Here is a 24,343-nt window from a genome sequence, read left to right as displayed (position 1 = left end):
CAAATTTTTAAGTACAACCTTTAACATCTAAAATCAGTAAGTACATTTCACAATTAACAAACAATATTTTACAAATAAACAAATACTTACTCAGCACTTATTGTACATTGATCCTTAAGTTAAGGTACACTAACATTTCAAAAATAACTCAAAGTCAGAGTATTTTAAATTAATACAATAATTTTTATAACATCACATGTGTACTTAATACAACTTTTAAAATGTAAGATTTACAATCATCAAAAATATTATTAAACAACTATCACAACAAATAACAAGTTACTTAATAAAGTCAAACATTTTCCATCATAATTACAAACTAGGTAAACTTATTAAAAATACCATATTTTTTTTTAACACTGATACAAGAAATGGTTAGTTGTATACAACTATTTAGTAATTTAACCGATAATTAATCAGAATATATGCCACATGTTTTATTTTGTACAGTATTTTTTAATTTTTATTTTGGGAATATAAATAATTAAATATAAGAACATAGATAATATATTTATAAAATAAATAAATAAGTTAATATGTGGTTTTATTATTATTGAAACAGTAGGTAACTAAAAAAGAAAGTTTGTTTTTGGAAAAAAAAAATTGTTAGTAATACCTATTGGACAAAATATGTGTGGAAAATATTCATTTTTTTTTACCATATTGTAAAATTATACTGCTCAATGTAGTTGAAAAACACATATGACAGTTATTTTTCGTATTATCTATAAACAAATTGTAAGTAGTTACTTAAGCTATAATATGAACTAATTTTTTTATCAAAATTACAACGTTGTGTGTATTTTACACAGACTGTTCATACATCGGCTTACGATAAAATCTTATTAAATCAGATTCTTAAAGTCAAGTCATTAATAACCAATAAACTGTGGTTGTAATTAATGTATGTATTATTCCTTTTTTTCCTTATCACAATTGATGATCGCTTTTAAGAATTATCATTGTTGATAATATTTTCGATTTGTTGTTCGTTGTGGGTATTGTACCGAGGTTGTGAATTGGCTAGTTCGGCTTTATATAGAATATCATGACACAGAGGACAACGGTCCTAAAAAAAATAATAACTTATAATTAACAATTTTAATATTTAAAATAACAATATTACACTAGTACCCGTATTTGATACAACATACATTGTATTGTGTTGTTAATTAAACATTTTAACGGAGATAATTTTACAATATTCTACCTTACCAATTATGATTAATATTATGAAAAATAGTTATAATTTATAATGTAAAAAAATAAATGTTGCAGTAAATACTTTTTTTGTAGAGAATAAAATTGTTTCTAATGCACATATTTTAGACCACTATTTAATTTTTTTTATATATTTATAAAAAGTGTTAAACCTAATACAGAAAAATAATACTTCAACAAACTTAGATTGGTGAATGAATCTGTTCAATGGAAGATATCCAATGAAGATATATCTGAACACTGGCACCGAAAACGACAGATTTCACCAAGATGAAACATGGATATTAGGGCATAAAAAAATAATTGATCTGATCATTATCGGTTTATATTTGATCTATTGTTTTTATTAATTTTTTTATTTTTAAGCAGATTTTAAACATTGAACTTGCAATTGATTAATAATGTAATGAAATTATTGGATATCGAGAACAAAACATATCTAATTGATATAACCAAACCATGTTAGTATTAACAATGAGGTATTTTAATTAATTTTTCATATTAAACTTCATTTTAAACTTTGGTATTTAATTATGTGTCATAATATTTTTGAAAATCATTCTTGTCAATATTATATAAAGTATCAAAATTCTAAATTAAGGGATTATTTACCTGTACATAAAGCCATTTACGTAAGCATACACCATGAAAAAAATGATGGCACTTTGTAATTTTTGCTGTTCCCATATTCTGATAACATATGGCACAGACGTCATCGTGTTCGGTTAACTGTTTACTGGTTGCTTCTGGTAATGATTCGATTTTCTTTACTGCAGTGCGCCGCTTAATAAACACCCGCCAGCCATCTCTAGCATCACACCATATATTGAAATATGCATGAATACACATCATGGATGCACGAACTGCACCTCCAGATACAAATACCATAATGTAGACCCCGTTCAAAAATAAAAATATACCAAAACAGAATTCCACCTAAAATAAATTAAAACATTTAAGTTACATGATAAAATGATAATTATAATTTAATAAGTAATATTTGAAATACCGTATTTCCAAATGCTTTGATATAATAGACATAATCGTCCAGTCTTTCCCAAAATGTAGTACGGTAAGCGTCAATTAAAAATAATGAATACACAGACAACGATACCAATACTTTAATAATTATTTCAATATTGAATGACGAAACTGCTAATAACCATGTGCTAATTGAATGATGAGACCACAAGTATGTCAACATTGTAATTGGAAATATTATAAGGAACGCACACACCAAAAGTGCTCTCAAATGCCTAAAAACAAACGTAATCATCAATATCTAAATTTAAAGAGTAAAAATAAACCCCAACCCAAAAGAACACAGCACATTTTTATTTTGTTTATGCCTAGCAAATTTATGCAAATTACTCAAAAATATAGAGATTAATTGGGCTAATGCATACTCTAAATACTTTACTTTTTTTTTTTTTTTAAAATCTGGGTTATTGCCCACTCTTTGATAAGTATGTATTGTCGTGTAATTGTTACCTGTTCAATGAAGGATTATGTGAGGCGCTTAAAGACATCAGAAGTGGATTAACAATGTTATGTATATAATGTAACAATGCGGCAAATAACAAACATATGTTTCGATAAAGCCGTGTAAAACGTTTTTCTGGTTCTAATCCTGTCAATCCCGTTTGCAATGCAAGAATATAAAATAATACTGCAGAAATGGTTCCAATGCTCTTATCATCAACATCATCAGTAAGTAATACCTGGAACCATTTTAAAAATGTTAGTTTTCTTAGTTTTAATTCAGAACGGATAAATTTTAAATAGTGGACAACAATAAACTTGTTTAAATTTATTAACTTATTTGCGCAGGGCTTACCCAATGGAAAAATGCTCCAATATAATGGCAGAAATATGAAACAAAACTCGTCATGCCCAAAACTGCAGTAAATGTGTCACAACCTTTTATTAACAAATACTTCACAGCATCAAATATAGTCTGATTTTGTACTTGAGTGTCAGTCAGTAAATATAATGTTTGTTCGAGAACACGTATAGACCAAAATATTCTGAGAACATTTGGGATATTCAAACGATTCCATTCGTTTTCAAGCAACGCAGATATTCCAAAATTACTATATTAAAAATTATAAATTACAAGACTAAATAATAATGTATTTATTGTTTTGTGCAAAGAACTTACTTAATAATGGTTTTGATATATTGATAACCATCTTGTATTAAATTCACTAATGTAAAAATATTCAACCATAAATTCTTCATCATAATAAACAAAGGAAATAGTGTCGCTAAAACAGCTGCAGTATTTACAATACTTTGAGTACCAGGAACAAGAGCTACTAAAATTGGAGCGATAAAACTAAAACTCAAAATCTGAAAAAAGGATACATAACACATTTTTAGAGAAGCATAATAAATACTAATACAAAATTATAATTTAAATAAGTAGGTAGTTACTTTATAGATAGAGCGATGTCTTGTAGTGGTCTGTAAGAAATCAAATACTAAAGAGATAATACATTGTAGTATTGTATTGCGACATATTAAGTACAAAAAGTCCGATATTTCATTATGTGTAAATAATTTTAAAATTCCACTGATATCCCATGTTATGAATTCGTCCACAATGTCGGTCTTGATGTCTTCATATTTTCCAGATATAACTTTTAAAGTTTGTATATTTGACCAGTAGGATATGAGTACAACACATACTGATACCGCATGGAAATATACTAAGTATAAGTACTTGGCGGGCAGTACAAACGAACATAACGAAGCACAAAAAACTGAAATATAATTTTAAATTTTAAAACATAAAACATATAACACTTCAAAAAAAATATTGTGTTACTCACCGAGACAGGATAAAATTATTTTAACTAAGGACAGAAGAATAGCTTTGTAATACTGAGTATAATCATCACTTTCCATGTGAGTGGCGCTCAAGTTGTGGTGAGCACGATTAATAGGAAATAACGTTTCAGCAATGTCTGGTAAGCCAAAACTACTTTTGAACACTTCGTCCATGATGAATATGGGGGGAACCCTCAATAAATTACACAGTGTCATTTTTCAGTTTACTTGTGGTACAAAACTAATAAATACGATTAACTAATCCTACGGAAAATATAATTATTAAAATAGTTACAGCAGTGCTAAAAAAAAAAAAAAATGAAGGTTTAGGTTATGTTTAACATTAACCAAACCAGTTAGATTACATTTACATACTTGATCAAGATAATGTCAAAAACACTTTCTTGGTTTTTCTTTTTATCAACGTGAACGACCTAAGTAGACCAGTTCTGTTTTCTTAATTTTTTGCAACCCTAGGATGTCAATAATACAGAATACCTTATTTATTTTTCGTTCATCGTTAATGCATTAAAGACCTTGACTAGAACACGAATGGCTGAATATTAGTTTTTGAGTAATTAAATAAAAACCTATAACGCGAACTAAAATATTTAACAATAACTAAAAACAAATATTATTTGTATTAAATATGCTTATTTATAATGTTTATCCGCGCATTTTTTTTTAACATTTACAGATAACAGTAATTAATATAATGTATTCTTGTTTGTCATGACGGTAGTATACATTACATGGTAATACTTTAGAGTAAGAATACCTTGGAGTTTGTTAACATTGTAGTTGATAAGAAATGCTTACTAAATAGAAGAAAAACCACATATACATGTATGTAATGTATTGTAATATATATTTGTGAGAAAAACTGTATAGTAAGGAATACGGTGATAACAGAATCAGCTGTTGCTTCATACCATACTTTTGCAAATATAAATTTATGAATCCACCTTGGAAATATATAACTTTAAACTTTCTCATTGATTCATTTGTTAATAAATGATTAAACTTTTTTTTTTTTAAACTATTCAATAATTAAAAAAGTTAAACATTTATTTAATTGCTAGAATATAATTTTTTTTAATCAAAATCGGTTGCCCCCAAAACCGAAATTTAAGTATTATAACAGAATAACAGTTATTCTGTGGTATTATTTTATTATAGCCAACAAACTCATTATTACTAATATTGAAATAGGCCAATCCTATGTATAGATTGAATTTTGTAAGGTTTAAAAACATCATTAATTTAGCTATTTTAGTTGAAATAAATTACTTGAAAAGAAGATAATATGATAGAAATGTATTTTGTTTTTATTAAATAGGTTTTTGTTTATATTTTGCACCTTTTTAAATACTATTTGCACCCTTCGTATCGCTATCGTATCATATTACAAAATATTATGTTAATTATTAATTTATAATAATTTGAAAAAAAAATTTGTTATTATATCTGTTTGTTTTCCCTTAGATATTATGTATTTTTTTGGTTGTTAAAATAATAAATTGTTATTACCAGTTTTGGTTAAACTATAGGTTATCTTAACTAACAAAAAACATAAACTAATTTTTATATACTTAATCAATATTAAAGAATTACATTGTACTACTGACATTTTGGCTATTAGACTATAAAACAAATAATTTCTTTCAAACATATTAAGTATAACATTAGTTTACTTATAAAATAATTAAAACTTTTAATTTAAATAAATTTACCTACAAAAATAAATATTTTACAGTACATGTTATATATAATATTTACTTACAATTATGTCTTTATTATAAATTAATGGAATGTATTACAATAATAAAAAATATATATATTTATTTTAAATACAAGTCCAAAATATTTTAAGAATTGAAATACATTTTTTTATAGGTTACTCTATTAAAATAATTATTTATAAAAAAACTAATTGGAATATTTAGTATAACTTATCTTAAAATAACTATAATATGTATAAATGTATGAAAAAAAAACAAATGGTCATTGCCTTAATATTATTAAGACTTTGAAAACTTAAAGCTTGTATGTATTATTTAGTCATTTTTAAATAATCTTATAGTCTCTTAATTACAATTTTTTAATGTATGTTTATTGTGGTTAACATACATCATGTTTTTCTGTAGTATTATTAAGATGTAATGAAAATTTGTTGTTTTTACGTTTTAAATGACACTCATTTTTTTTCTTTGAGCAGAAGATATCATTTTGATTATAAACTTGCATGCAACTTAACTTAACTCAACACTTAACTTTCTTTTTTCATTGCTATAAATCAGTAACAACAGATTGTGAATTTGTAATTTCATTTTGTGAGCCATCGTTTATGTGCAATTTGTAATTCGAGTCGGTGTGTAATGTCCTGAATAAAACATTAAAAAAATGAATTAAATATTCATATTACAGTAAGATATAACGTAGCAAAAATAATTAATTCAAGGAGTAGCATACCTTAAAGGTTTCATACAGGGCCCTTTTTTATTAGCGTTTTCTAACTTAGCTAATCTTTCATAAATTGTAGACATCTGAGTTGGACCACACTGCAAAATAATTATGAAATTATATTATAATATACACATGTAGACCACAATATGAAAAATATTATATTTTTTAAACATTTATGTGTTCAGTAGAGTTTCACATATTTATTTTGTAGAAATACTTACTGAACTATCACTTATATTTGTGATAAGTAATTTAAATTTAGATTCTAGAGTTTCTTCCATTAGTTTATGTGCTGCTCTTATTTCTTGAATAATAGCTAAAAGTAGAGAAGTCTCATTAATATAGATTTGTGACTGTTGTATATTTTAATTGGAAAATACTTGTAAAGGATCCGGCATCAGCACATGCGCATATGTCGGTATTTTTACTAGAGATTTCTAATTTTAAATTTTGTAGTTCAATTTTAATCAGTTCCAGTTCGTTAGAAAGTCTTTGGTTATCTTTTTTTAATTCGGCCATTTCATTAGCATAACATGTTTCAATCGATTCTTGGTCAGATTCACTACTCATCAATTCGAATTTATCATCTGAATTGTTCAAACCGGGATCACTATGTGTGCGTTTTATCTCGGAATCATTGTCTATAACGTTAATTGGTGGCAAACTAGTAAATTGATCCCTTGTCCTCGTTTGTGAATCAGGTTCAATGTAATCTCTTCCAAATCCAATCGGAACACAAGGCTGGTACATAGGATATAATGCATGATACCGAGGGTCAATGGGTATATTAATAGGTATAGGATATCCACATACAGCCGAATCCGACATTGTTGGATACAATCGTTGACTGGGTTGGTTCCATTGAAAAGGAGAAAATTCCGATATTGGCTCGTTACAACTTTGAAAATTTTCGGTTTTAGAATTGGGTCGCCTGGAAGTTTTTGATTTTTTAACTGTTTTGTAAGGGTTCCTGTTACTGGTTGCTCTTTCGGAATTATAATCTGGCATTTTGACCCTAAAACATTGAATTAGAACACGTTTTACACATAATGTTTGGCTATATTCTGACAAAACGTAGTGATATGAAATATTATTAACTGGCATATAATAAATAAATTACCTGTTAAAATTTTGCATTCTATAATTTCCTTTTATTGCATTTATAAAACCGTTCAAATAGTAATTAATAAATAAACCATCTTTATTAAAATTCAAAAAACATCAATTGATAATGTGATATGACAATTGGTAATTAATTTGATAAGACACTTGTACACTGTTCAATGTGATTATTTCATGATTCATCTAATAAAAGCGATCGCCGATCACCAAATCCAAATTGATTAGGTCTTTATCTAATGCAATTTGTCAACTGAGTTGAAAATTCAATGAAAATTGTTTTTAATTGAAAATATATATCCATTTATTGCTTGCTGCAATTACTGTCTGTAATTAAGTTATAATTTGTCTTATAATAAAAAACAATTCAGATGTAAGATTAAAGTTCAACTAAGTATTAAGTTAAATGTATGTTAATGTCGCCAAGCAACCCCTTATTTACTTTCCTAATTTACCAATTCTTGGAGCCCATACTAAACCTATTACACATGTGTATATTACGTATAAAATAACTGATTTGCCGCGTTTTCCCTTTTAAAATGTATATTTATGTTTAAGTACATGTTTTCCATAAAAGACATTTCGGTCTCTCCAAAAATAAAGTTTCTGAAGTAACAGTTACTATATTCAATCCTAAATATAACAATTGCTCTTAGAACTTTTCCATTTAAATTTTTTGTCAACAAGTAATTAGTAAATATTAGGAACTTAATTAGTATCTACATTTTTAAATACTATTTCGTCATCTTAACTACCAACTAAAATTTAAATATTAATCTCAAGTTGATTTTTCAATGTATTTAGTGTTATTTGACATCTTCTATTCAACAGTCCAATTAGTTACATTAATACATTTACAAAATAATTTTACTTTTTTAGCCTTTGTCAGAAACTTGAGTTAAAGGGTAAGGACGAGTATACTCATTGCAATTTGTTTAAACTCGATGATTTTTTTGTTTTTTGAATGTACAATAATGAATATGTTAATATTCTAACATCTTTCATTTTTATCAATTTGAATTTGTATTTAGTTTTTCTCAAATAAACCAGTTTAATTTAAACACATATATTTAAATAATTTCACATTTTAAATATATACATTTAAAGATAGCGTGTTCATAAAATTGCTCTCTTTCAATAGAGCAAAATAACTTTTTCAATAGATTGTCTCACAATAATTATTAAAATAACGCTAACCACATTATTGGTTTGGTCATAAGATATTAAGTGCCCACTATTTGTATATAGGGAGTCTTGGATTTTTTTAACAGTGTCTTTGTGTATATCTCACTCAAAGTTTAATAAGTTGCCAAGTAGTAAATGGGAGGCAGAAGTCATTATATCACTCACTGTCGCTGCAAACAAAATGATTACTGTTGTTGCTTATAAAATATAAAATCTGCATTACCTAAAAAAAAAGAGTGGAGTAAGTACTATTAAATCATCAATAACAAGTACACATCAGTTCTCAAAAAACCTGTGATCTAAGTGGTCTAGGCAAAATGTAATTTAACTTGTTCACTGACTGTAAGCACTATTTATTTAATACATATTTTTTATTAAATTTATTGTGTTAATCATTCAACAAGTACTATACAGATTATTCTATTATACAAAAAACAAAAGAGATCAAAAAATTGTATTAAATAATAATCATCAAAATGTATCAGAGAAAATAAAACAAAAGTTTATACACACAAAATAATAGTCAATTTGCTTAAAAAGAAAATAAATAACAATTAAAACTAAATTTGATTTAAACATAGTGACTCAATATTTTTAAACAATACATTATTTGTTCATAACAAAAAATTAATAATTTTAAATAGTCTATCTATGATAAAATAATAATCGCTATTGGTCTTAAAAGTATACTTCATAACATAGTTTATTATAATAACAAACATTCTAATACAATTCGGTGACCACACTAAAATAATTAAAACCTGTTGGGCCTGATTTAGAACTAATTGGACTATTTTTAAAAAAGTTATGGAGTGCCGTAATTTTAAGCTTAAAAAAAGGTAAATTTTTCAGGTGTTTTTCTCAATTTTGAAGGGGAAGGAATGAACTTTTTAGTCTAATAAAGTACCTTTCAGGTACGATTTCTAATCTTAAGAGCTGCTATACGAAGAAATCGGTTCAATGGCTTAAAATCGTGGGTACAGACACAAGAATAAAAAATAAAAACAGAATCTATCGCATTGAAGCTAAAAACAAAAGTCATAAGTATGTATATTTTACATGTTACATTACCAACATGCATACAATTAAATTATTATTATAAATTAAAATAATAGTCTTTTAAAAAACAATTACATATCTTAGTATTTAATTCTACTTAAAATAAGACATCAAAATAATTGATACCTTTGAGCTTTAAAATAGTCTTAAATTTTTTTATTTGTATTTTTGGTGCCATAATCTGAGCACAGACACCATGGAGTAACTGTTCTGTTACACTTTAGCTCGATATTTAATACCATAACAGGGACATTGTCGAGAAGTAAATTATGTTTTTTCCTTATAATATAATTGACGTCGTGTAATCCAGTGAGTCTGTCCCTTTTTCTAGTTACTTCACGCTGGTTATAGCATTTTGTCATGTCTCGTTTCCTAACAGTTCTTTCGTGATTATGTCTAAGAAAAGGATGAACAATAATTAGTAGTCTAATTCAAATTTAAAAACTAGTATTTGCAAGTGTTACCTAAATGTATTTGATATTCCAGTTGTTAAATTTCCTGGCCTATGAATGCCGATCTTAGCTTCCTTGAGACGCAAATAAAACTCATCGTCTTCAAGACCCCAGCCCCAATAGTGATTGCTTAGACCATCAATATGAATAAAATCTTTCCTAAAAAAAAAAAAATTACACAATAATATAATAAAACATATTTAGCAATTTTATTTAATGAATTTATTTATTTTATTGAATTTATACTTGGTAATTAATAGTATGCCACCAACAAAAGAAGCATAGTGGTAACGAGGGTGCAAATGAGGTGCGGCTATATGGCTAATATGTCCGGTTGGAGGATAATGGTAATCTAACAGCGGATTAAGAGGTATTAAATCGACGTCGTGTATCGCAATATAATCTACCATACTGTCCGACGATACAATCTCTTTGAAACCAGCATTAATCAGAGATCCTCTGTTAAAACGAAAGTGGTCAACCTGGACATACAGAAGACGTTTACAAATGAGTTAGTCTTACATTATTTTAACAATATAATTTATAGTCACCTGATTCATTACAAACAGTTCATGTGGTATACCTTGTTGACTTAAGAATGAATGGATATGTGGTACAAACTCTAAAAGTTCATCAAATCTGTCTCTAAACGGTATTAAGACGGCCAATTTATTTTTTCTAAATTGTTTGGCAGGTTGTTCAGCAAACCGATGATATCGACCGTTTTCTACTTCTTCTACAAAACAGATAACAATAGTTATTTGGTTACGATATATTTTTGTTACTATAATACTTGTAGTGTATACTTACGGACATACAATAACGCTAATAACAATGTAATGACCAAAGTAAGCATAATCCCGGTCAATAAAATTTTTGCTTTAAACTTCATAGTTTTGGCTTATAGTTCATGAAAGACATTTTTCCGACTTGAGTAGAACATTTTGTATTTTTACAAACACATTTATACTTTTCAGTAAATTAAACATTGTTAATTTATTGTGCAAAATAACTTACTTAAACCAATAATTAAAAAATGTAATTTGACAAAATCTATTTTTGTAACAAGTTTATTCGATGAATTCAGTTTTTTTTTGTCATGCTATTTAAATTAAATAGTACAACAAACCAATTTTAAATACATTTTTCCAAATTCACTGAATTCTGAATGAAAAAATATAGTATAATTTTCTTTTAAAGATCGTATCATTTTTTTTATCACTACCAATGTTAAATAATAAAATAGTCAAGATAAAATAATTCCCTTATCACGAATGGATATTGCAATGTTTATACCACCCTTTGTAGATCGCTAAATTGTATGTTACTCTTTATCTACGGACTAAGGTGGTTTGTCTATCTTGCTTTGTTTGTACCTTAGTCCTTAATCTTAATTCAATGAGCAGTGCATTATGAAAATTGAGATTTGGAAATTGAGTGCGAATGAGTGTGGCTTTTGAACATCAGTCATATATATGAAAAAAAAAAATAGTTTTCGAGTTTCGACGTGGGTTTTTAAAGATATAGTCAAGTGCTAACACAGCTAATTATATTTAAAACAACTCGACCCATTTGGCAATAACTCAATAAGTTCTTTTGCAAAATATTTGTATCAAAAATCATGGTAAAAGCAAAATAATATATAAATATTTATATACATGTACAAATTCTTATTCTAATATTATAATGTATTGCTAAACTATTCTGTCCGTATTGTAAAAAGTTGAAGTATGTTGCATAACAAAATTATTGTGTTCCAGATGGACGACAGTGGTATTGATAGCGACACAACTAAACGCCACACAATGACTATAGAAGAAAAGATCATGGTGAGTTACATCCCTATTGATAACTGTTACTATAATAAAACATGTAGCTACTTTTTCATGTTTTTTTCTGTAAACTTGATTTTAATTTATTTTTAACAAAAATATTAGTTAAAAAAAAAAAAATACTTGTATAGGGTGGTAAATTGAATTTTTTTTAATTGTTAATATGACTTACTAAGAATTATTATTATAATAAACTACTATTTTATTTTATTAATATAGAACAGTGACGAAGACAGCAATACAAGTGATTGCTCAATGAGGGTTACTAAACCATCATTTTTCCAAAAAAAACTAGGTACTTGTTTTATAATAAATATACTAGTACACTTATTATTTTTATTAAACTTTGTTTTCGTTTTGTTTCCCTTAAATGTAGCTAGTTTACAGTTTTATTTTATTATTTATTTATTTTTTATATATTTTGTTTAGAATTTTGTTTTTTGTTACCTGCATTTTTCTTACTGTTTGAGTGTATCCTGAATTTTCACATTACTTTTCGTAAGCAGCATAGTAAAAAATTAAAGGTAAGAACATTAGTTACTATAATTTTATTTATTTTATTATCTATGTAAACAATATGTTATTTGTATAATTGAACACCGCTTTTTTGAAACTTTGATGGATTGTTAAAAATGTAGACAAGTTGCTCAAAATAATACAATAAAAATAATTTTACGGTTTGAAATTAATTGTAATTTATTTTCCAATTAGAACAATACGCCAAACCTGGTCTAATGGAATATAACCAAATGGCAGTGCCATCGAGTAAATCTACAAAGTCGGAAAAATTACCCGTGTTAGTAGATTGGGACTCATCAGACAGGTATGTCTTTAATTTATTTTAATACTATTATTAATGTTATTAAAACAAGCTGTCTTAAATGATGAATTAACATTTTTGTACCTTAACAGTGAAATCGAAATTAGTTTCTTTCCTGGACCTAAAAGCAGACAAACACTTAGTGATACTTTCAGTTTACAAGAGTTCCATGGCTCTATTGAATCAGAGGATTTAGATTTAATACCGCCGCAACAAACCATAAAAAATGATAATCAGTGTTGTACCTTGTTTTTACAAAGATGTTCAATCCTTTGAAATTATTGAACTTTGTTTATATTAACCAAATACTTAATTGTTCATATCCAATACATTATTATATTATTACTATTATTATTAAGGTCTTTGGACGATAATATTCTCCATATTATATCATTATAATATCATCCTGCTCTAGTGATTGTGACTGACGTTTGACTTTCCAATGACCAATAATTATGTTAAAAATCAATTTAATAGAAGGAGAAATTGTATTCAATGTATTAATAATTTAATTTATTTACAATTTTTTCAATATTAAATATTATAAGTTGGTACCTAGATAATAAAAATAAAATAAATTTGTAAATCAATATTATTTGTTTTCGTGGATTGTTCTAATTAAAATAAAGTTTAAAAATATATATGTAAGAAAATATATCTATTGCAAGATCCAACTTTTATATTCAATCAACAGCAAATTTCAATTGTCGTGTTAAATAAATTGGACCTTACTAGTGTTGTTATGATTACCCTGTTATTATTTTTTTAAAGAGATTCTATAAAACACGTTGAAACAATTATGTGTGATATGTTTTATTAAAAAATAGAAAAAAATAAAACGTACACTACATCAATTATTATCTACGAATACTTAAACAAATTCATAAAACATAATATAAGTAGATTCTATATAATGGTAGTATAATCAACATTGCTATAAAGATGCAACACCTGCTCTAGTGTGTGTTATCCTAAACTATTAGAAGCTTTGAAACATATAGGGGTAACACAAATAATTTGTGTCTAAAACATCATACAGCGTAGTTGTTTTACGTAACCAGTTATCTTTTTATGTCATTTGGTGACAATTATTGAGAGATGGAAACCAAGAAAATTCGAAAAAGATCGAAGGCACTTTAATGCACTATGCCGGTCGCATCGCCAACCCTCGCTCGGCAGCGAGCTTTGAATGTCGCATTTCATAAGACGGCGTATTAGATAGGCAATTCACGTGCATACCGGAGAATAATGAGTTATAGGCATTTTCGTATATTTAGGAGCCGCTGTAGTCGTTGTACAATCATATTATATAATATTTTTGTCATACAAATTTTTTTTATATAAAAAAAAAAAAATATATATATATATATATATATAATATAATTATTAATTTTAAACTAATATCTTTTGAATATTGACTGAAATGAGTAGCTTCCCAACCCGCCTAAACTTTTAAATATGAATGACTGATTTTCGATCAGTTTAATTTTCAGGGAAGCATATACTTCAAAAATTGTAATTATGAATTTTAAACATTGCGTGCCCTCTTAGAGGAAGTACTGCCCCTGACAAACATGATCTATACCCTCCCTCCGCTCTAGTACAAAATCCGACGTACTCTTGGAATGAGTAGTTAAGAGGAAGTTTGCAATGGTAATGACTAATGTATAGGTTTTTATGCAGTGAGGAGGTTTTGGCTAGCCGCCCCGCAAAACCGCAAAACATACATTTCTATGCATAGTAAATGGCGAAGATCAATCGTTTATATTGTTTTTGTGTTTCTGGCTTGTGATTTTGGAACTAAAGTGACGCGTGCTAGACAATTATTATGATAAAATACGTGGCCACACGGCGGCGGTGATTTGAAATGGAGGGTTGAAACGACGTGCGTCGCGTCGGCACGGCCGGGTCGCGTGCTGCGCGTAGTGCACAAACGCGTGCCGTAGGGCCGAGGGCACCAGATAGGTGGAGGTAATGTATAGGGCTTTATTATGTTCGACGTTACGTCGAACATAACGCCACCCCGTACCGCGAGGATCGATTGCGCGTCGCGCTTGTTGTCCGGTATTTTTTTTTATTTTACCCTGTGTCCGCGAGTCAGTCGCGTAAGCGCGCGCGCGGCGTTGGTTTTGCGCGACGCTGGCGGCCGCCGGGACCGCGCGCGCGTCTATTGCGCTAGATAATAACGTACGACGCCGACGCCGGACTGCGCTGCGGAGGACGCGCAACGCCGCCGCCAAAGTACACGACCGTCAGTTACCTCGGCGGTTACACGCGAACGCGCGCGATCATAAGCCGCTTGTGAAATAATTGTTAAACATTTTGAAAAAACTCAAGCAAAACAATCGGTCATTTGGAAAAAAAATCAACTGCATCGAACAGTATTGTCGTTTGTCAATATTACCATAAAAAAAAAAAAAAAAATTACAAAAACTATGAAAAAGGCGGCCAGCAAAGCGCGCGACGAGAAACTGTTGGCGGCCGTCCGGGATCGACCGGTGCTGTACGATCAGTCGATGCACGTGTTCAAGGACTTCGGCGCCAAGAACGCTGCGTGGAAAGAAGTGGCTGCCGCCGTGGTCGGTTGTCAGGACAAACAAGCCGGTAAAAGACACAATACCACCCTGTATAACAACCCATTTATAACGTCATAGTGCACAGTACTGCATGTATGTGGCGGAACTGAAGGGATTAACCCTGAACTCGGCATTGTGTATCTTTTAAGATACATTTATTTTATGTATATAACTTTCCGTGGCTAACCTAAAAAGTGGTTATACTACTGTTTGGATTTTCTTTTTATATTTAAAAATTTGCCCTTGCCACGTTAAGGGTTAAACACTTGTGCTTCGCTTCCCTCACTCTTAGTTGACCTTGATAGGTTAATTAGATATTCTTGTTCGCAAATACTATATAAGTGTATATATATTTTTCTGTTCACCCCGTACTGTTAATATAGTTACTTCTAAACATGGAAAACATGTGTTAAATACCTCGCACATTTACGAAGAAAAAAATACTTAATAGGTATTATGTTTTAGAATATAATACTTTTAACGATTTAATTTAATTTAACAACTTCGTCAACGTTCAGATAGTGATGAGTGCAAATCATTAGAATTAGCTGGAATTAATAACGAGTAAAACCTGTGATAAAATTTAAAATATTTGTCATTATCTTTCTTTATTTTTTGGCTTTTACCGTACTCTCCAAAAGTTTTCGTCGCCATGAGCCATCGCTAAATCCCTCCGTTTCTCTCGATTTCGCACTACATCTGTCTAGTTGTGTACTTCTTTTTACTGTAATTTAATCTGTTTTGATGAAAAATACCTTCTCAACGTGGAATCGAAACTCAAAGCTGTATTTTCGAGTGTCGCTGGACTTTTGGCACACGCCGTACGACAATATTATTATACACGTTATTGATGTTTTCGACCATATTTTTCTATAGGTAAAAATATACTATAATAATTATACTGTTTATATAAATCTAGCCCGTAGGCATTAGCGCCCCCAGACGATCTAATTATGTATTATGGCAAATGCTTTGTGACCAACGGTAGCCCTCATTGGTTAATTTAAACAATGCTTAATTTGTGCGAGCGGTTTTTTAAAAATATTTTTTTATCCCAAATTCCAACACGATGCGTCGTTTGTTATGTAAAGCCTAAGGGTTCAATTATTTCGTTTTCACCGTCGTAATCCCCAATGGTCTTTTCCGCCTAAAACGGTGGTATTATCTACATACTAGAAGTATGTGTATTACCTTTACTTTACTGACACGCGAACCGAAGACGGTAACACGGTTGGTTTCGGGTAGACCAACAGTTTTTGGTCCAACAGCAGTTTACTTAATCTATAGGAACAATACACCGAAAATATTTTAAAAGCCGTGTAACCTAATGTGAGTAAACAGGTTGGGGGTACTAATTTTGTACATTTATTTATTTTTCAAATCGCCTCCAAAGCTACAACGTACAGACCAAATCAAAAACTATTAATTTTCTTTTGTTTTTCAAAAACTACATTAGTTATGAATCGGAGAAAAAAATAGAATAAGAAGTTTCTTATTTCATTTGTCTTATAGTAGGTACTCTATTTGAAATTCGTTAAAGAAAATTATTGAAACGTACAAAACACGACGAGAAGACCACAAAACTGTGTTTTTTTTTACAATTTTGTAGACGATTGTAACAAAAAAACTAGACGTGTAAAAAAAAAATTGAAATCAGATTCAAATTGAAAAAAATGGACTTGTTTTGAATCTTGTTAAAAAAAAAAGGGACCAATTCACTGTAAATAGAAAATATTACTATACTCTCGAATGTTTTCAAGGTGGGCTCTTAAAGGTATTTTGGTGAGAACTAAGCCCACCCTATTTGCGCTGCTGTTGGGGGTTGGAACTTGGGTGTGCTCACCACTTTGTCATATTGTTTTGTTTTTCGTACCGTACCTACGCATAAGTCTGGAGAGGGTAATATTTTATTCTATTTACTTAAGCGTCCAACTCCTTGCATAAATAGTTGCAACGCACACTAACCGTAGTTAGTCAAAGGCCGAGGCGCCTATTGAAGTATATAGTGATGGAATTTTGATGTTTTGTGCTCTTCCAGTGGAACGGTTGAAAGTCCGGTGGAAAACGCTGAGGGACGGGTTCGTGAGGCATTTGAAAAAGAAAAAGGCGCTGGAAATGTACACGGCGGCGGCGGCCATGCGACCTTACAAGCTGGAGAAACAAATATCGTTCCTGTTGCCACACGTGTCTTTCCGGGACGACGAGGAGGGCGGCAGCCTGGACGAAGAGACCTCGTCGCTGACGGACAAGCCCGGTGCCGATTCCGATCCGCCGTACGATCAACAGGCCGCCGAAGACATGATCTACGACCAGTTGAGCATAGAGAAGACTTGCAGCGAACACGAGGCATTGGACAGGTCCGTGCACTTTTTGTGCGATCAACGGTATAAGGCCGCCGCCATTAACTACAGGTATACACAGTGGTTTTTTCCATTATGATGTGTTCAAGTTAACACGGAGAAAAATACTTATTGTTGGCCCAACTTAAATTATGGTTAATATAGGGACACAATAAATTTCTAGTTGGAATAGCTAAATAAATAGTTGCAGCAACTACATTTTTAGTTAAAGCAACTATAGTCATTTACTTTAGTTGGGCCAACTATTTATTTATTTATTGCAACTAGAAATTTATCGTGTCCCTACATTAACCATAATTTTAGTTGGACCAACTATGTATTTTTTTGCAGTTTTCCTTATTGAATGCTCAACAATAAATATACAAATTCATTTTTCATGATTGATAGTCGAAACATAGATTCTTACATTACATGTAATAATAATATCAATTGTAAATTTTCAATTTATAAATAAATAAATAATAAATATATTATTTATTTATTTATTTAATAAACACCCGATGGGCATAAGGTACCTGGTACAGTTTGCTATGAGCAGATGTAAACAATAATGAAATAAAACTACCAATACATAAGCATAAAAATCACAGATGGTTTTTTAATACGCTGTCTGGAGTTGCTGTTGTTTTTTTTTTTAAATTTGGCCTTTGGGTTGAAATTTAAATTGTGATAAGTACTTATGGGTCAGCTGTAATGGAAAAAATTCAACATTACTTTTGTGGCGGCTGCCATTTCAAAAAAAATTCAGTATTATTACTCAATAAAGTGGTTCATAGTGGAAATAGTAATATAATAGTACCCCCCAAAGATACTTTGACTTATGGTTCAAAATGTCTAAATCAGGGCCTGATAAATGATAATATATAATCCGATGTCGTGTTGTTGCAGGTTAGAAGATATGGACTCGGTGGATGCTTTTTTCCACGCCATGGCTCAAACGGTAAAACAACTGAAACCCATTACAGTAGCCAAAATCAAACGAGCCGTTTCCATAATCGTTTCTAACGCAGAAATCGAAGAAATGGAGAGTTCGGTGGCCTTTGATAGACTTCCGATAGCCGTTACCTTGACGTCGGAGTCTAAAAAGTAGTGGCTTGACACATGATCAAAAATGCGCAACACAGACTTAAATGCATAATTTTAGCACGTGTAAAATATATCTATTGTTAAGAGCTAATTACTCTGTCAACTTTTTTTACTTGAGAACATTTTCTAGCCAATATTTTTCGTACGTTGAGTATTCGTCTCGGCTGTGGCAATATCGCTTGATCAATTATTTGTAGATAATGATAAAACAAATAAAAGAATTTCGATTAGTGTTAATGGTTTAAGAGATTTTTTATTTACTACAGATTAAATTATAATTAGTTAAGAGAGCTTAAAAGTATAAATAAATTTAATACTACATTATGTAATTTTGTTTTAATTAAACATTTGTTAATTTGTTAATGGTTAAAACATTTTTACGTCTGAAATAGACATTAACAGATTAACTATTATATTTTTATTTATGTTTGCTGTGTTTAATAATTGGCTGAACAATAATAAATATACACGTTGTTTATAAAGTATAATATTATGTAGTTTTTAATGAGAGCAAAAAACAGAGTTTTTTCATAGAATACAATTTTTTTAGTCATGGTTTATTTATGTATATTTTAAAATTATAGTCTTAAATTAACGAACATAACTGAAAAATTACCTAATTGAAATATTATTATTATAACTACTATTGGATTAATACCAAATTTTAGTTATTTATTGAGTAAAACACTTATAGTAAATTAAAAAAATAAAACAAATACAAAAATTGCTTATATAAATAATAATAACTAACAATACATTTTTTATTCTTTTAACAGTTAACTAAAACAATTAGTTTATAAATAATTTAAACACTTTTAAACATTGCATTATGCATATAAATCAATAATCAACATATAATATTTTGAGATAATATTTAAAAATAATTAACTTAGCACAATAAGAGGTATGAAGTTACACCAAGTAGCGAGAAGTCATGGAAGTAGTTGAACATAGTTGGCTGGGAATAAACCAAAAGTACCATCGGGTCCCAAACCTTGCCACCAGCCTTGATCAATTTGGTCGATGTGACAAATTATATCACCAGGATCAAACGATATTTCTGTGTCATCAGCTGATAAAAATAAATTAAAAATGGTTAGTGGTTGAAAAATAATGATATATTGCTTAAAATTATTGTTTACCAGCTTGATAGTCGTAGAGTGCTTCGGCTCTGGTACCAAGATCTTCACCAGTATTGTTGTGTCCATTTTGAACTTCAATATTTTCTTCTACTAACCCATTCTGGGTCATTTCAACAGTAGCAGGTTCCGCCTTTAATATACCTTCTTCAACAACAGCACTAGGTATGGTAGTTACTGGAACGGTTTTCACATATTCGATTGTATCTACTTTAGGTTGTTCTTTTTCAGTTTCAATCGCATCCGATTCTCTACGCGTTCTATCGGCATCCTGAAAAAAAAGTGCAATTAAATATCATATTATATTTATACTAAATCTATACTCTCATACTTCTCTAAACAGCCTTTCTTCTTCGATTGTCTTTTGTTGTAATTCTTTTTTAAGTTTTTCCTCCTCTTGTCTTTGTTTTTCTTTTTCTTCTTCGGCCGCCCAAAACTTATCCCTTTCACTAGAATTAATTTCCAAATTTGGTTGTACTCTTTTGTAACTCGTACCCTAAAATGATTTGTTGAAAAAAAATATTTAGCTGCACACATATTACATATGTGTTATAATAAAATACTTTACGATTTTTGGCTGTGGCCCAGATTGGTCGAGTCTTTCTTTGAACGAGTACACTGAAGTTGTTTTCGAAACTTTTGATAATATTATATCTGTATCCACTTCATCATCATTGCGAGCGTTTATAGTAACGTGCGCTCCTTTCAAAATGTTAGATACTTCACGAATATGATTTGCACACGTCCCTTTACGAACAATAGGTGCTCCTTCTCCTTGCTAAAAAAAACACATGAAAATATTATTCATCTCCATATGGATAAACAATGATTGTGTGATCATACCCAATTGATTAAAACACATTTAAACAGACTAGTTTTGGGATCTAATACCCGACAGAAAGCATACATTATCTTGGAACTGTTTAAATCTTCTTTCATTTCTTCTACACCGCCATCTAATTAAAAAGACATTCATTAGTTACATTGATTATAAGTAAACACTTATTATAAAGCAATTGTTTTAAGGTTTGGTAAGCACGCCTAAGATTATTGCTCTAGTTAAGCTTATTATATGTTAACACTGAATTAAAATTTAATAATATGAAATGACTCATATAAAGTGAGTCTTTTCAAAATTTTCCGAAAGAAGATAAAACCATTAGTCATTTACTTTGATCATCGAGTGTAATATATTATTATGTGTAATAGGAGTTTGAGAGGAACGTGCAATGTTTGAGATTAAAAAAGATTTGAGGTAATGACGCTTAATAGAATCTATACCCTGTTCGCCGAGAGACCATGCCGCGACCCGATGAAAATTGGCCGTTCTACAAATTCCCACGCGGCACCCAGTGTGACTAGCGTTCCTCCCGGAGTCCGCCAGCCTTAGTCTTGCTGCTTAGTCTTCAGTCTACATGCGCAAACCCGGCATGCTCTCTCAGCGAACAGGGTATAAGTACAACAATAATATATTAATGTATAGAATGATTTGTATTTTCACAAGTACATAATACATTTTAAAATAAATTATACTAAATGAAAAGCAAAAAAGAACTAGTTTGACATGAAAAATATTATCCTAAGTAAATCAATTGAAAAATATTATGCCTCAATAATAATTAATATGCAAGTGTTGAAAATGCACTAGATATAATTCGAAAGTTTTGCTTGTACACGTATCCCAAAGTAAAATATTATGATTACCTTAGTTGTGAAAGTATAATAACAATAGGTATAGGTTTGACTTACCGCCTCGTCCTATTACTTTGAGGATGTTGGTTTGACCCTCATAGCCAAATATGGCCCTAGAAAGTAAGCATTAATTAAAACGTACACTTACAGATGCTGCATAGTAATTAGTCCAAGTCGATCTTGGACAGCTCTCGCCGGAGTACTTACCAGTTGGTCGGCGTTTTGTCGTCGACCACATCTTTCCAAGTGTCGACAATCTGCTGTCTGTTCTTGTCCAAGTTCAATTGAGACATGTCGCCGACTGCAGCGGTTTACTCGATGACTCGTCAACGGTTGGCCGAAACCAATTTTTAAACCTATTACCATACACTACACGCCTCTGGGACATTGCACCGATATCACGATTGTGTTTGTTATTAATGATAACGCCAACAGTGTGACCAACAGCCGAAGACACCGAATGATTGCAGTTGGGCCGCAAGGTTGTCTATGTTATGTATTATGCAATGTCGGAGTGCTGCTCGACTTTGAAGGACTGGATGGGGGGGGGACATTCATATAATATAATACATTTATACCATATTGGCGGTATTACGGCATAATAATAAACCAATAATTATGTATTCATCGTTGTACACAGGTAGCAAGTCGAACTCGGGTCAAGGCCCGAAAGGAGAAGATAGATGCTCGTTCGCGCCAATTTATGAATTATTCATCTTTCACAGATGATTAATTTTAAGATATGACAATGGTTTCATTTATTACACTATAGAATACCGTTTTGTACTTTTTTCTTCATCCGATGTTCAGAATCATATTACTGAATGTAACACACGCAAAAAAAAAATTAACTAGCAAGGTAGTGTTGTATAAAAAAACCGTTGTCCTCTTTTGATACTTAAAAATAAACTCTACACGTTTGTAGACTTGCTATGTTTACTGGGTTTGAGGAAAATTAAATTTTATATTATATCCAAGGTTTTTACGTTTAATAAAAACGTTTTTTTTTTAAATAAACAATAATTCGTACAACCCTGAATTTTAAATCTTTATACTTACCAAAGAATACATTATTATTCTTTTGTTTAAGGATTTCGGCGAGGCAAACCGCCAAGGTATAAATAGAAAACGGTAGTAATTTAGTTTTTTCGTTTCAAAATAGACGAGCAACTACTAAAAATAGGTATTTAATCTAAATTTTTTGTAATATACAACAATATTATAATTAACCAGCACAATAATTTTTCGTTGATTTATTTTAAAATTTTGTTTTTTGTACTCAATATTCTTGCATCACATTTTGCGTAAAACAATAGTTGGTACAGACAGTTGAACATACTTCACATAAATGATTTCAACAAGTACTTGAAGTTTAAAGTCGCCAGACCCAATTTACTTAGACGAGTACATTACTATATCATCCATGAAAATAATAATAATAGTTATTGTGTACTGGCACGTGAATATATAATAAATATAATAATCTAATTCGAGTCAATTAATACTTATTATTATTATTATCATCAATAAATATTAAATAGGTACAGAAAATAAAATTCACGGGCGTAAAAATAATTTTAGCTTTGTAAAAAATAAAGAGAAAAACAACAATAGCCATCTCTGCTCATCGAAAATAGATGCGAGGCTTTTTAAAGTTATCAAACAATTTTATATAATAATAATAATTATTTTACGTGTATTAAATTAAATTTGATTTTCAACAAATTTATATTCGTCCAAAATGGAGTGTTTTGACTGAAAGTTCAATTGAAAATACAACAACATGAGACAACATGGTAAAGTTATCTCTTTGATTTAGCTTTCAGCCGACTCCCTTTCATAATTTTTCTTAAACCTTACACATTTAACTATTATCATAAAAACATTGGTATGTACACAAAAATAAATAAATATATAAATGATAGCATAATCTATGCACCACTGGTACAATATTTTGTTTTGATATTTTAATTTAATAAATTGGGCTCGCCTCAAAAATTAACTATATTATGTTTTTCGTAGAAAAAAATAGAAAGATTTTACTTATAGAAAAAAAAAAAGAATAGAAAAATGTAAGTTATTAACGTTAATTATTACTTAATAAATACATAATATAAAAAAGAAAGTAATTAATTTTGTTTTAATAAGAACTGCAAATAAGCAGAAATTATGATTTTTTTTTTGTTTTGTTTGGGAACAACAATGTTAAAAATAATAATTTTATTTAACGAGCCGAACTTGAAAAAGGAAATAATTTTTACATTCCATGACTTTTTTTTTCAGTTTTATTGTATAGAGTAAATAAGATGCAGAGATCTTATTTCCATCTTAAGCCAAAATGGCTCAACGTTGTGTGTATTTTCTTATACATTTTGTTATTCCGCTATCGGAATCCCATCTTGTCAAAACGCTGAAATAAGAAACCAAAAATTAAATAAACAACCACATAGAAAAACCATTTTTAAATGAAATTAAAATTAAAAGCACATTTGGATCAAAACGAC

At 29.6% G+C, this 24,343-nt stretch overlaps 7 protein-coding genes across 13 annotated transcripts in view; 2 read left to right on the top strand and 5 right to left on the bottom strand.

Annotated features, from left to right (window-relative positions):
- Nucleotides 1-490: 490 nt before the first annotated feature.
- LOC126842702 (protein TRC8 homolog) lies at nt 491-4,874 on the bottom strand. Its single transcript, XM_050579803.1, has 9 exons — nt 4,429-4,874; nt 4,056-4,317; nt 3,658-3,986; nt 3,383-3,573; nt 3,059-3,314; nt 2,713-2,942; nt 2,231-2,477; nt 1,834-2,157; nt 491-1,069 (listed from the first exon to the last, which is right to left on the bottom strand). Exons 2-9 carry the CDS (start codon nt 4,267-4,269, stop codon nt 950-952), a joined length of 1,911 nt encoding a protein of 636 aa, XP_050435760.1. The 5' UTR covers nt 4,270-4,317; nt 4,429-4,874; the 3' UTR covers nt 491-949.
- A 1,027-nt stretch (nt 4,875-5,901) lies between these two features.
- Nucleotides 5,902-7,752, bottom strand: LOC126843202 (uncharacterized). Of its 2 annotated transcripts, XM_050580575.1 has the most exons (6): nt 7,640-7,752; nt 7,333-7,534; nt 6,900-7,260; nt 6,741-6,835; nt 6,526-6,614; nt 5,902-6,436 (listed from the first exon to the last, which is right to left on the bottom strand). In XM_050580575.1, the coding sequence occupies exons 1-6, from the start codon at nt 7,654-7,656 to the stop codon at nt 6,343-6,345; spliced, it is 858 nt and encodes a 285-aa protein (XP_050436532.1). In that variant the 5' UTR covers nt 7,657-7,752; the 3' UTR covers nt 5,902-6,342. The 2 variants fall into 2 exon arrangements, with proteins under 2 accessions (XP_050436532.1, XP_050436531.1); XM_050580574.1 differs by having other exon boundaries at nt 5,907-6,436; nt 6,900-7,534.
- Nucleotides 7,753-9,468: 1,716 nt separating this feature from the next.
- On the bottom strand, nt 9,469-11,510 carry LOC126842812 (xylosylprotein 4-beta-galactosyltransferase). 2 transcript variants are annotated; one of them, XM_050579982.1, is made up of 6 exons: nt 11,352-11,510; nt 11,145-11,263; nt 10,886-11,070; nt 10,581-10,816; nt 10,347-10,493; nt 9,469-10,278 (listed from the first exon to the last, which is right to left on the bottom strand). In XM_050579982.1, the coding sequence occupies exons 2-6, from the start codon at nt 11,224-11,226 to the stop codon at nt 10,029-10,031; spliced, it is 900 nt and encodes a 299-aa protein (XP_050435939.1). In that variant the 5' UTR covers nt 11,227-11,263; nt 11,352-11,510; the 3' UTR covers nt 9,469-10,028. The 2 variants fall into 2 exon arrangements, with proteins under 2 accessions (XP_050435939.1, XP_050435938.1); XM_050579981.1 differs by lacking the exon at nt 11,352-11,510 and having other exon boundaries at nt 11,145-11,345.
- A 117-nt stretch (nt 11,511-11,627) lies between these two features.
- LOC126842814 (uncharacterized) lies at nt 11,628-13,541 on the top strand. The gene is made up of 5 exons (XM_050579983.1): nt 11,628-11,958; nt 12,095-12,163; nt 12,386-12,461; nt 12,878-12,989; nt 13,079-13,541. The coding sequence occupies exons 1-5, from the start codon at nt 11,956-11,958 to the stop codon at nt 13,260-13,262; spliced, it is 444 nt and encodes a 147-aa protein (XP_050435940.1). The 5' UTR covers nt 11,628-11,955; the 3' UTR covers nt 13,263-13,541.
- A 1,685-nt stretch (nt 13,542-15,226) lies between these two features.
- On the top strand, nt 15,227-19,461 carry LOC126842655 (uncharacterized). The gene is made up of 3 exons (XM_050579715.1): nt 15,227-15,590; nt 17,601-17,973; nt 18,811-19,461. Exons 1-3 carry the CDS (start codon nt 15,422-15,424, stop codon nt 19,010-19,012), a joined length of 744 nt encoding a protein of 247 aa, XP_050435672.1. The 5' UTR covers nt 15,227-15,421; the 3' UTR covers nt 19,013-19,461.
- Nucleotides 19,462-19,519: 58 nt separating this feature from the next.
- On the bottom strand, nt 19,520-22,573 carry LOC126842654 (drebrin-like protein). 2 transcript variants are annotated; one of them, XM_050579713.1, is made up of 7 exons: nt 22,047-22,573; nt 21,897-21,952; nt 20,991-21,103; nt 20,716-20,925; nt 20,479-20,643; nt 20,151-20,418; nt 19,526-20,080 (listed from the first exon to the last, which is right to left on the bottom strand). In XM_050579713.1, exons 1-7 carry the CDS (start codon nt 22,130-22,132, stop codon nt 19,941-19,943), a joined length of 1,038 nt encoding a protein of 345 aa, XP_050435670.1. In that variant the 5' UTR covers nt 22,133-22,573; the 3' UTR covers nt 19,526-19,940. The 2 variants fall into 2 exon arrangements, with proteins under 2 accessions (XP_050435671.1, XP_050435670.1); XM_050579714.1 differs by lacking the exons at nt 21,897-21,952; nt 22,047-22,573 and adding an exon at nt 21,429-21,685 and having other exon boundaries at nt 19,520-20,080.
- Nucleotides 22,574-23,038: 465 nt separating this feature from the next.
- LOC126842653 (protein phosphatase PP2A 55 kDa regulatory subunit) overlaps nt 23,039-24,343 on the bottom strand; it is a 55,825-nt gene continuing 54,520 nt past the window's right edge. For 3 of the 4 annotated variants that reach the window (XM_050579708.1, XM_050579709.1, XM_050579710.1), the window contains one exon: nt 23,039-24,249. The gene's annotated coding sequence lies outside the window, so the exon portion shown is untranslated. The remainder of the gene's footprint in view (nt 24,250-24,343) is intronic. The other variant, XM_050579712.1, reaches the window with a different exon arrangement.

The sequence above is a fragment of the Adelges cooleyi genome, unplaced genomic scaffold (assembly GCF_023614345.1).
Source record: "Adelges cooleyi isolate 19-005CV unplaced genomic scaffold, UGA_ACOO_1.1 ACOO_flye_CR_arks_rails_tigmint_CR_PRNA_574, whole genome shotgun sequence".
NCBI classification, from domain to species: domain Eukaryota; kingdom Metazoa; phylum Arthropoda; class Insecta; order Hemiptera; family Adelgidae; genus Adelges; species Adelges cooleyi.
The sequence above is the reverse complement of the archived record's forward strand: the minus strand, read 5'-3'. Positions and strand labels throughout refer to the sequence as shown.

Bases quoted from the DNA above. Each gene is read 5' to 3' on its own strand.
- LOC126843202 (XM_050580574.1), bottom strand. The intron at 6,615-6,740 runs GTAAGTATTTCT...ATTATTTTGCAG, and splicing joins CAAATATAAGTGATAGTTCA to TGTGGTCCAACTCAGATGTC. The intron at 6,437-6,525 runs GTATGCTACTCC...TGTTTTATTCAG, and splicing joins CCCTGTATGAAACCTTTAAG to GACATTACACACCGACTCGA.
- LOC126842814 (XM_050579983.1), top strand. The intron at 12,462-12,877 runs GTACTTGTTTTA...TTTTCCAATTAG, and splicing joins ATTTTTCCAAAAAAAACTAG to AACAATACGCCAAACCTGGT. The intron at 12,990-13,078 runs GTATGTCTTTAA...GTACCTTAACAG, and splicing joins GATTGGGACTCATCAGACAG to TGAAATCGAAATTAGTTTCT.
- LOC126842655 (XM_050579715.1), top strand. From the start codon at position 15,422: ATGAAAAAGGCGGCCAGCAAAGCGCGCGACGAGAAACTGTTGGCGGCC. The intron at 15,591-17,600 runs GTAAAAGACACA...GTGCTCTTCCAG, and splicing joins TTGTCAGGACAAACAAGCCG to TGGAACGGTTGAAAGTCCGG. The intron at 17,974-18,810 runs GTATACACAGTG...GTGTTGTTGCAG, and splicing joins GCCGCCGCCATTAACTACAG to GTTAGAAGATATGGACTCGG.
- LOC126842812 (XM_050579982.1), bottom strand. From the start codon at position 11,226: ATGAAGTTTAAAGCAAAAATTTTATTGACCGGGATTATGCTTACTTTG. The intron at 11,071-11,144 runs GTAAGTATACAC...TCTGTTTTGTAG, and splicing joins ATTAGCGTTATTGTATGTCC to AAGAAGTAGAAAACGGTCGA. The intron at 10,279-10,346 runs GTAACACTTGCA...TCCTTTTCTTAG, and splicing joins GGAATATCAAATACATTTAG to ACATAATCACGAAAGAACTG.
- LOC126842654 (XM_050579713.1), bottom strand. From the start codon at position 22,132: ATGTCTCAATTGAACTTGGACAAGAACAGACAGCAGATTGTCGACACT. The intron at 21,953-22,046 runs GTAAGTACTCCG...CTTACTTTCTAG, and splicing joins GACAAAACGCCGACCAACTG to GGCCATATTTGGCTATGAGG. The intron at 20,644-20,715 runs GTAAAGTATTTT...AAATCATTTTAG, and splicing joins CTGGGCCACAGCCAAAAATC to GGTACGAGTTACAAAAGAGT.
- LOC126842702 (XM_050579803.1), bottom strand. From the start codon at position 4,269: ATGACACTGTGTAATTTATTGAGGGTTCCCCCCATATTCATCATGGAC. The intron at 2,478-2,712 runs GTAACAATTACA...GTTTGTTTTTAG, and splicing joins CATAATCCTTCATTGAACAG to GCATTTGAGAGCACTTTTGG. The intron at 1,070-1,833 runs GTAAATAATCCC...TATTTTTTTTAG, and splicing joins GTAAATGGCTTTATGTACAG to GACCGTTGTCCTCTGTGTCA.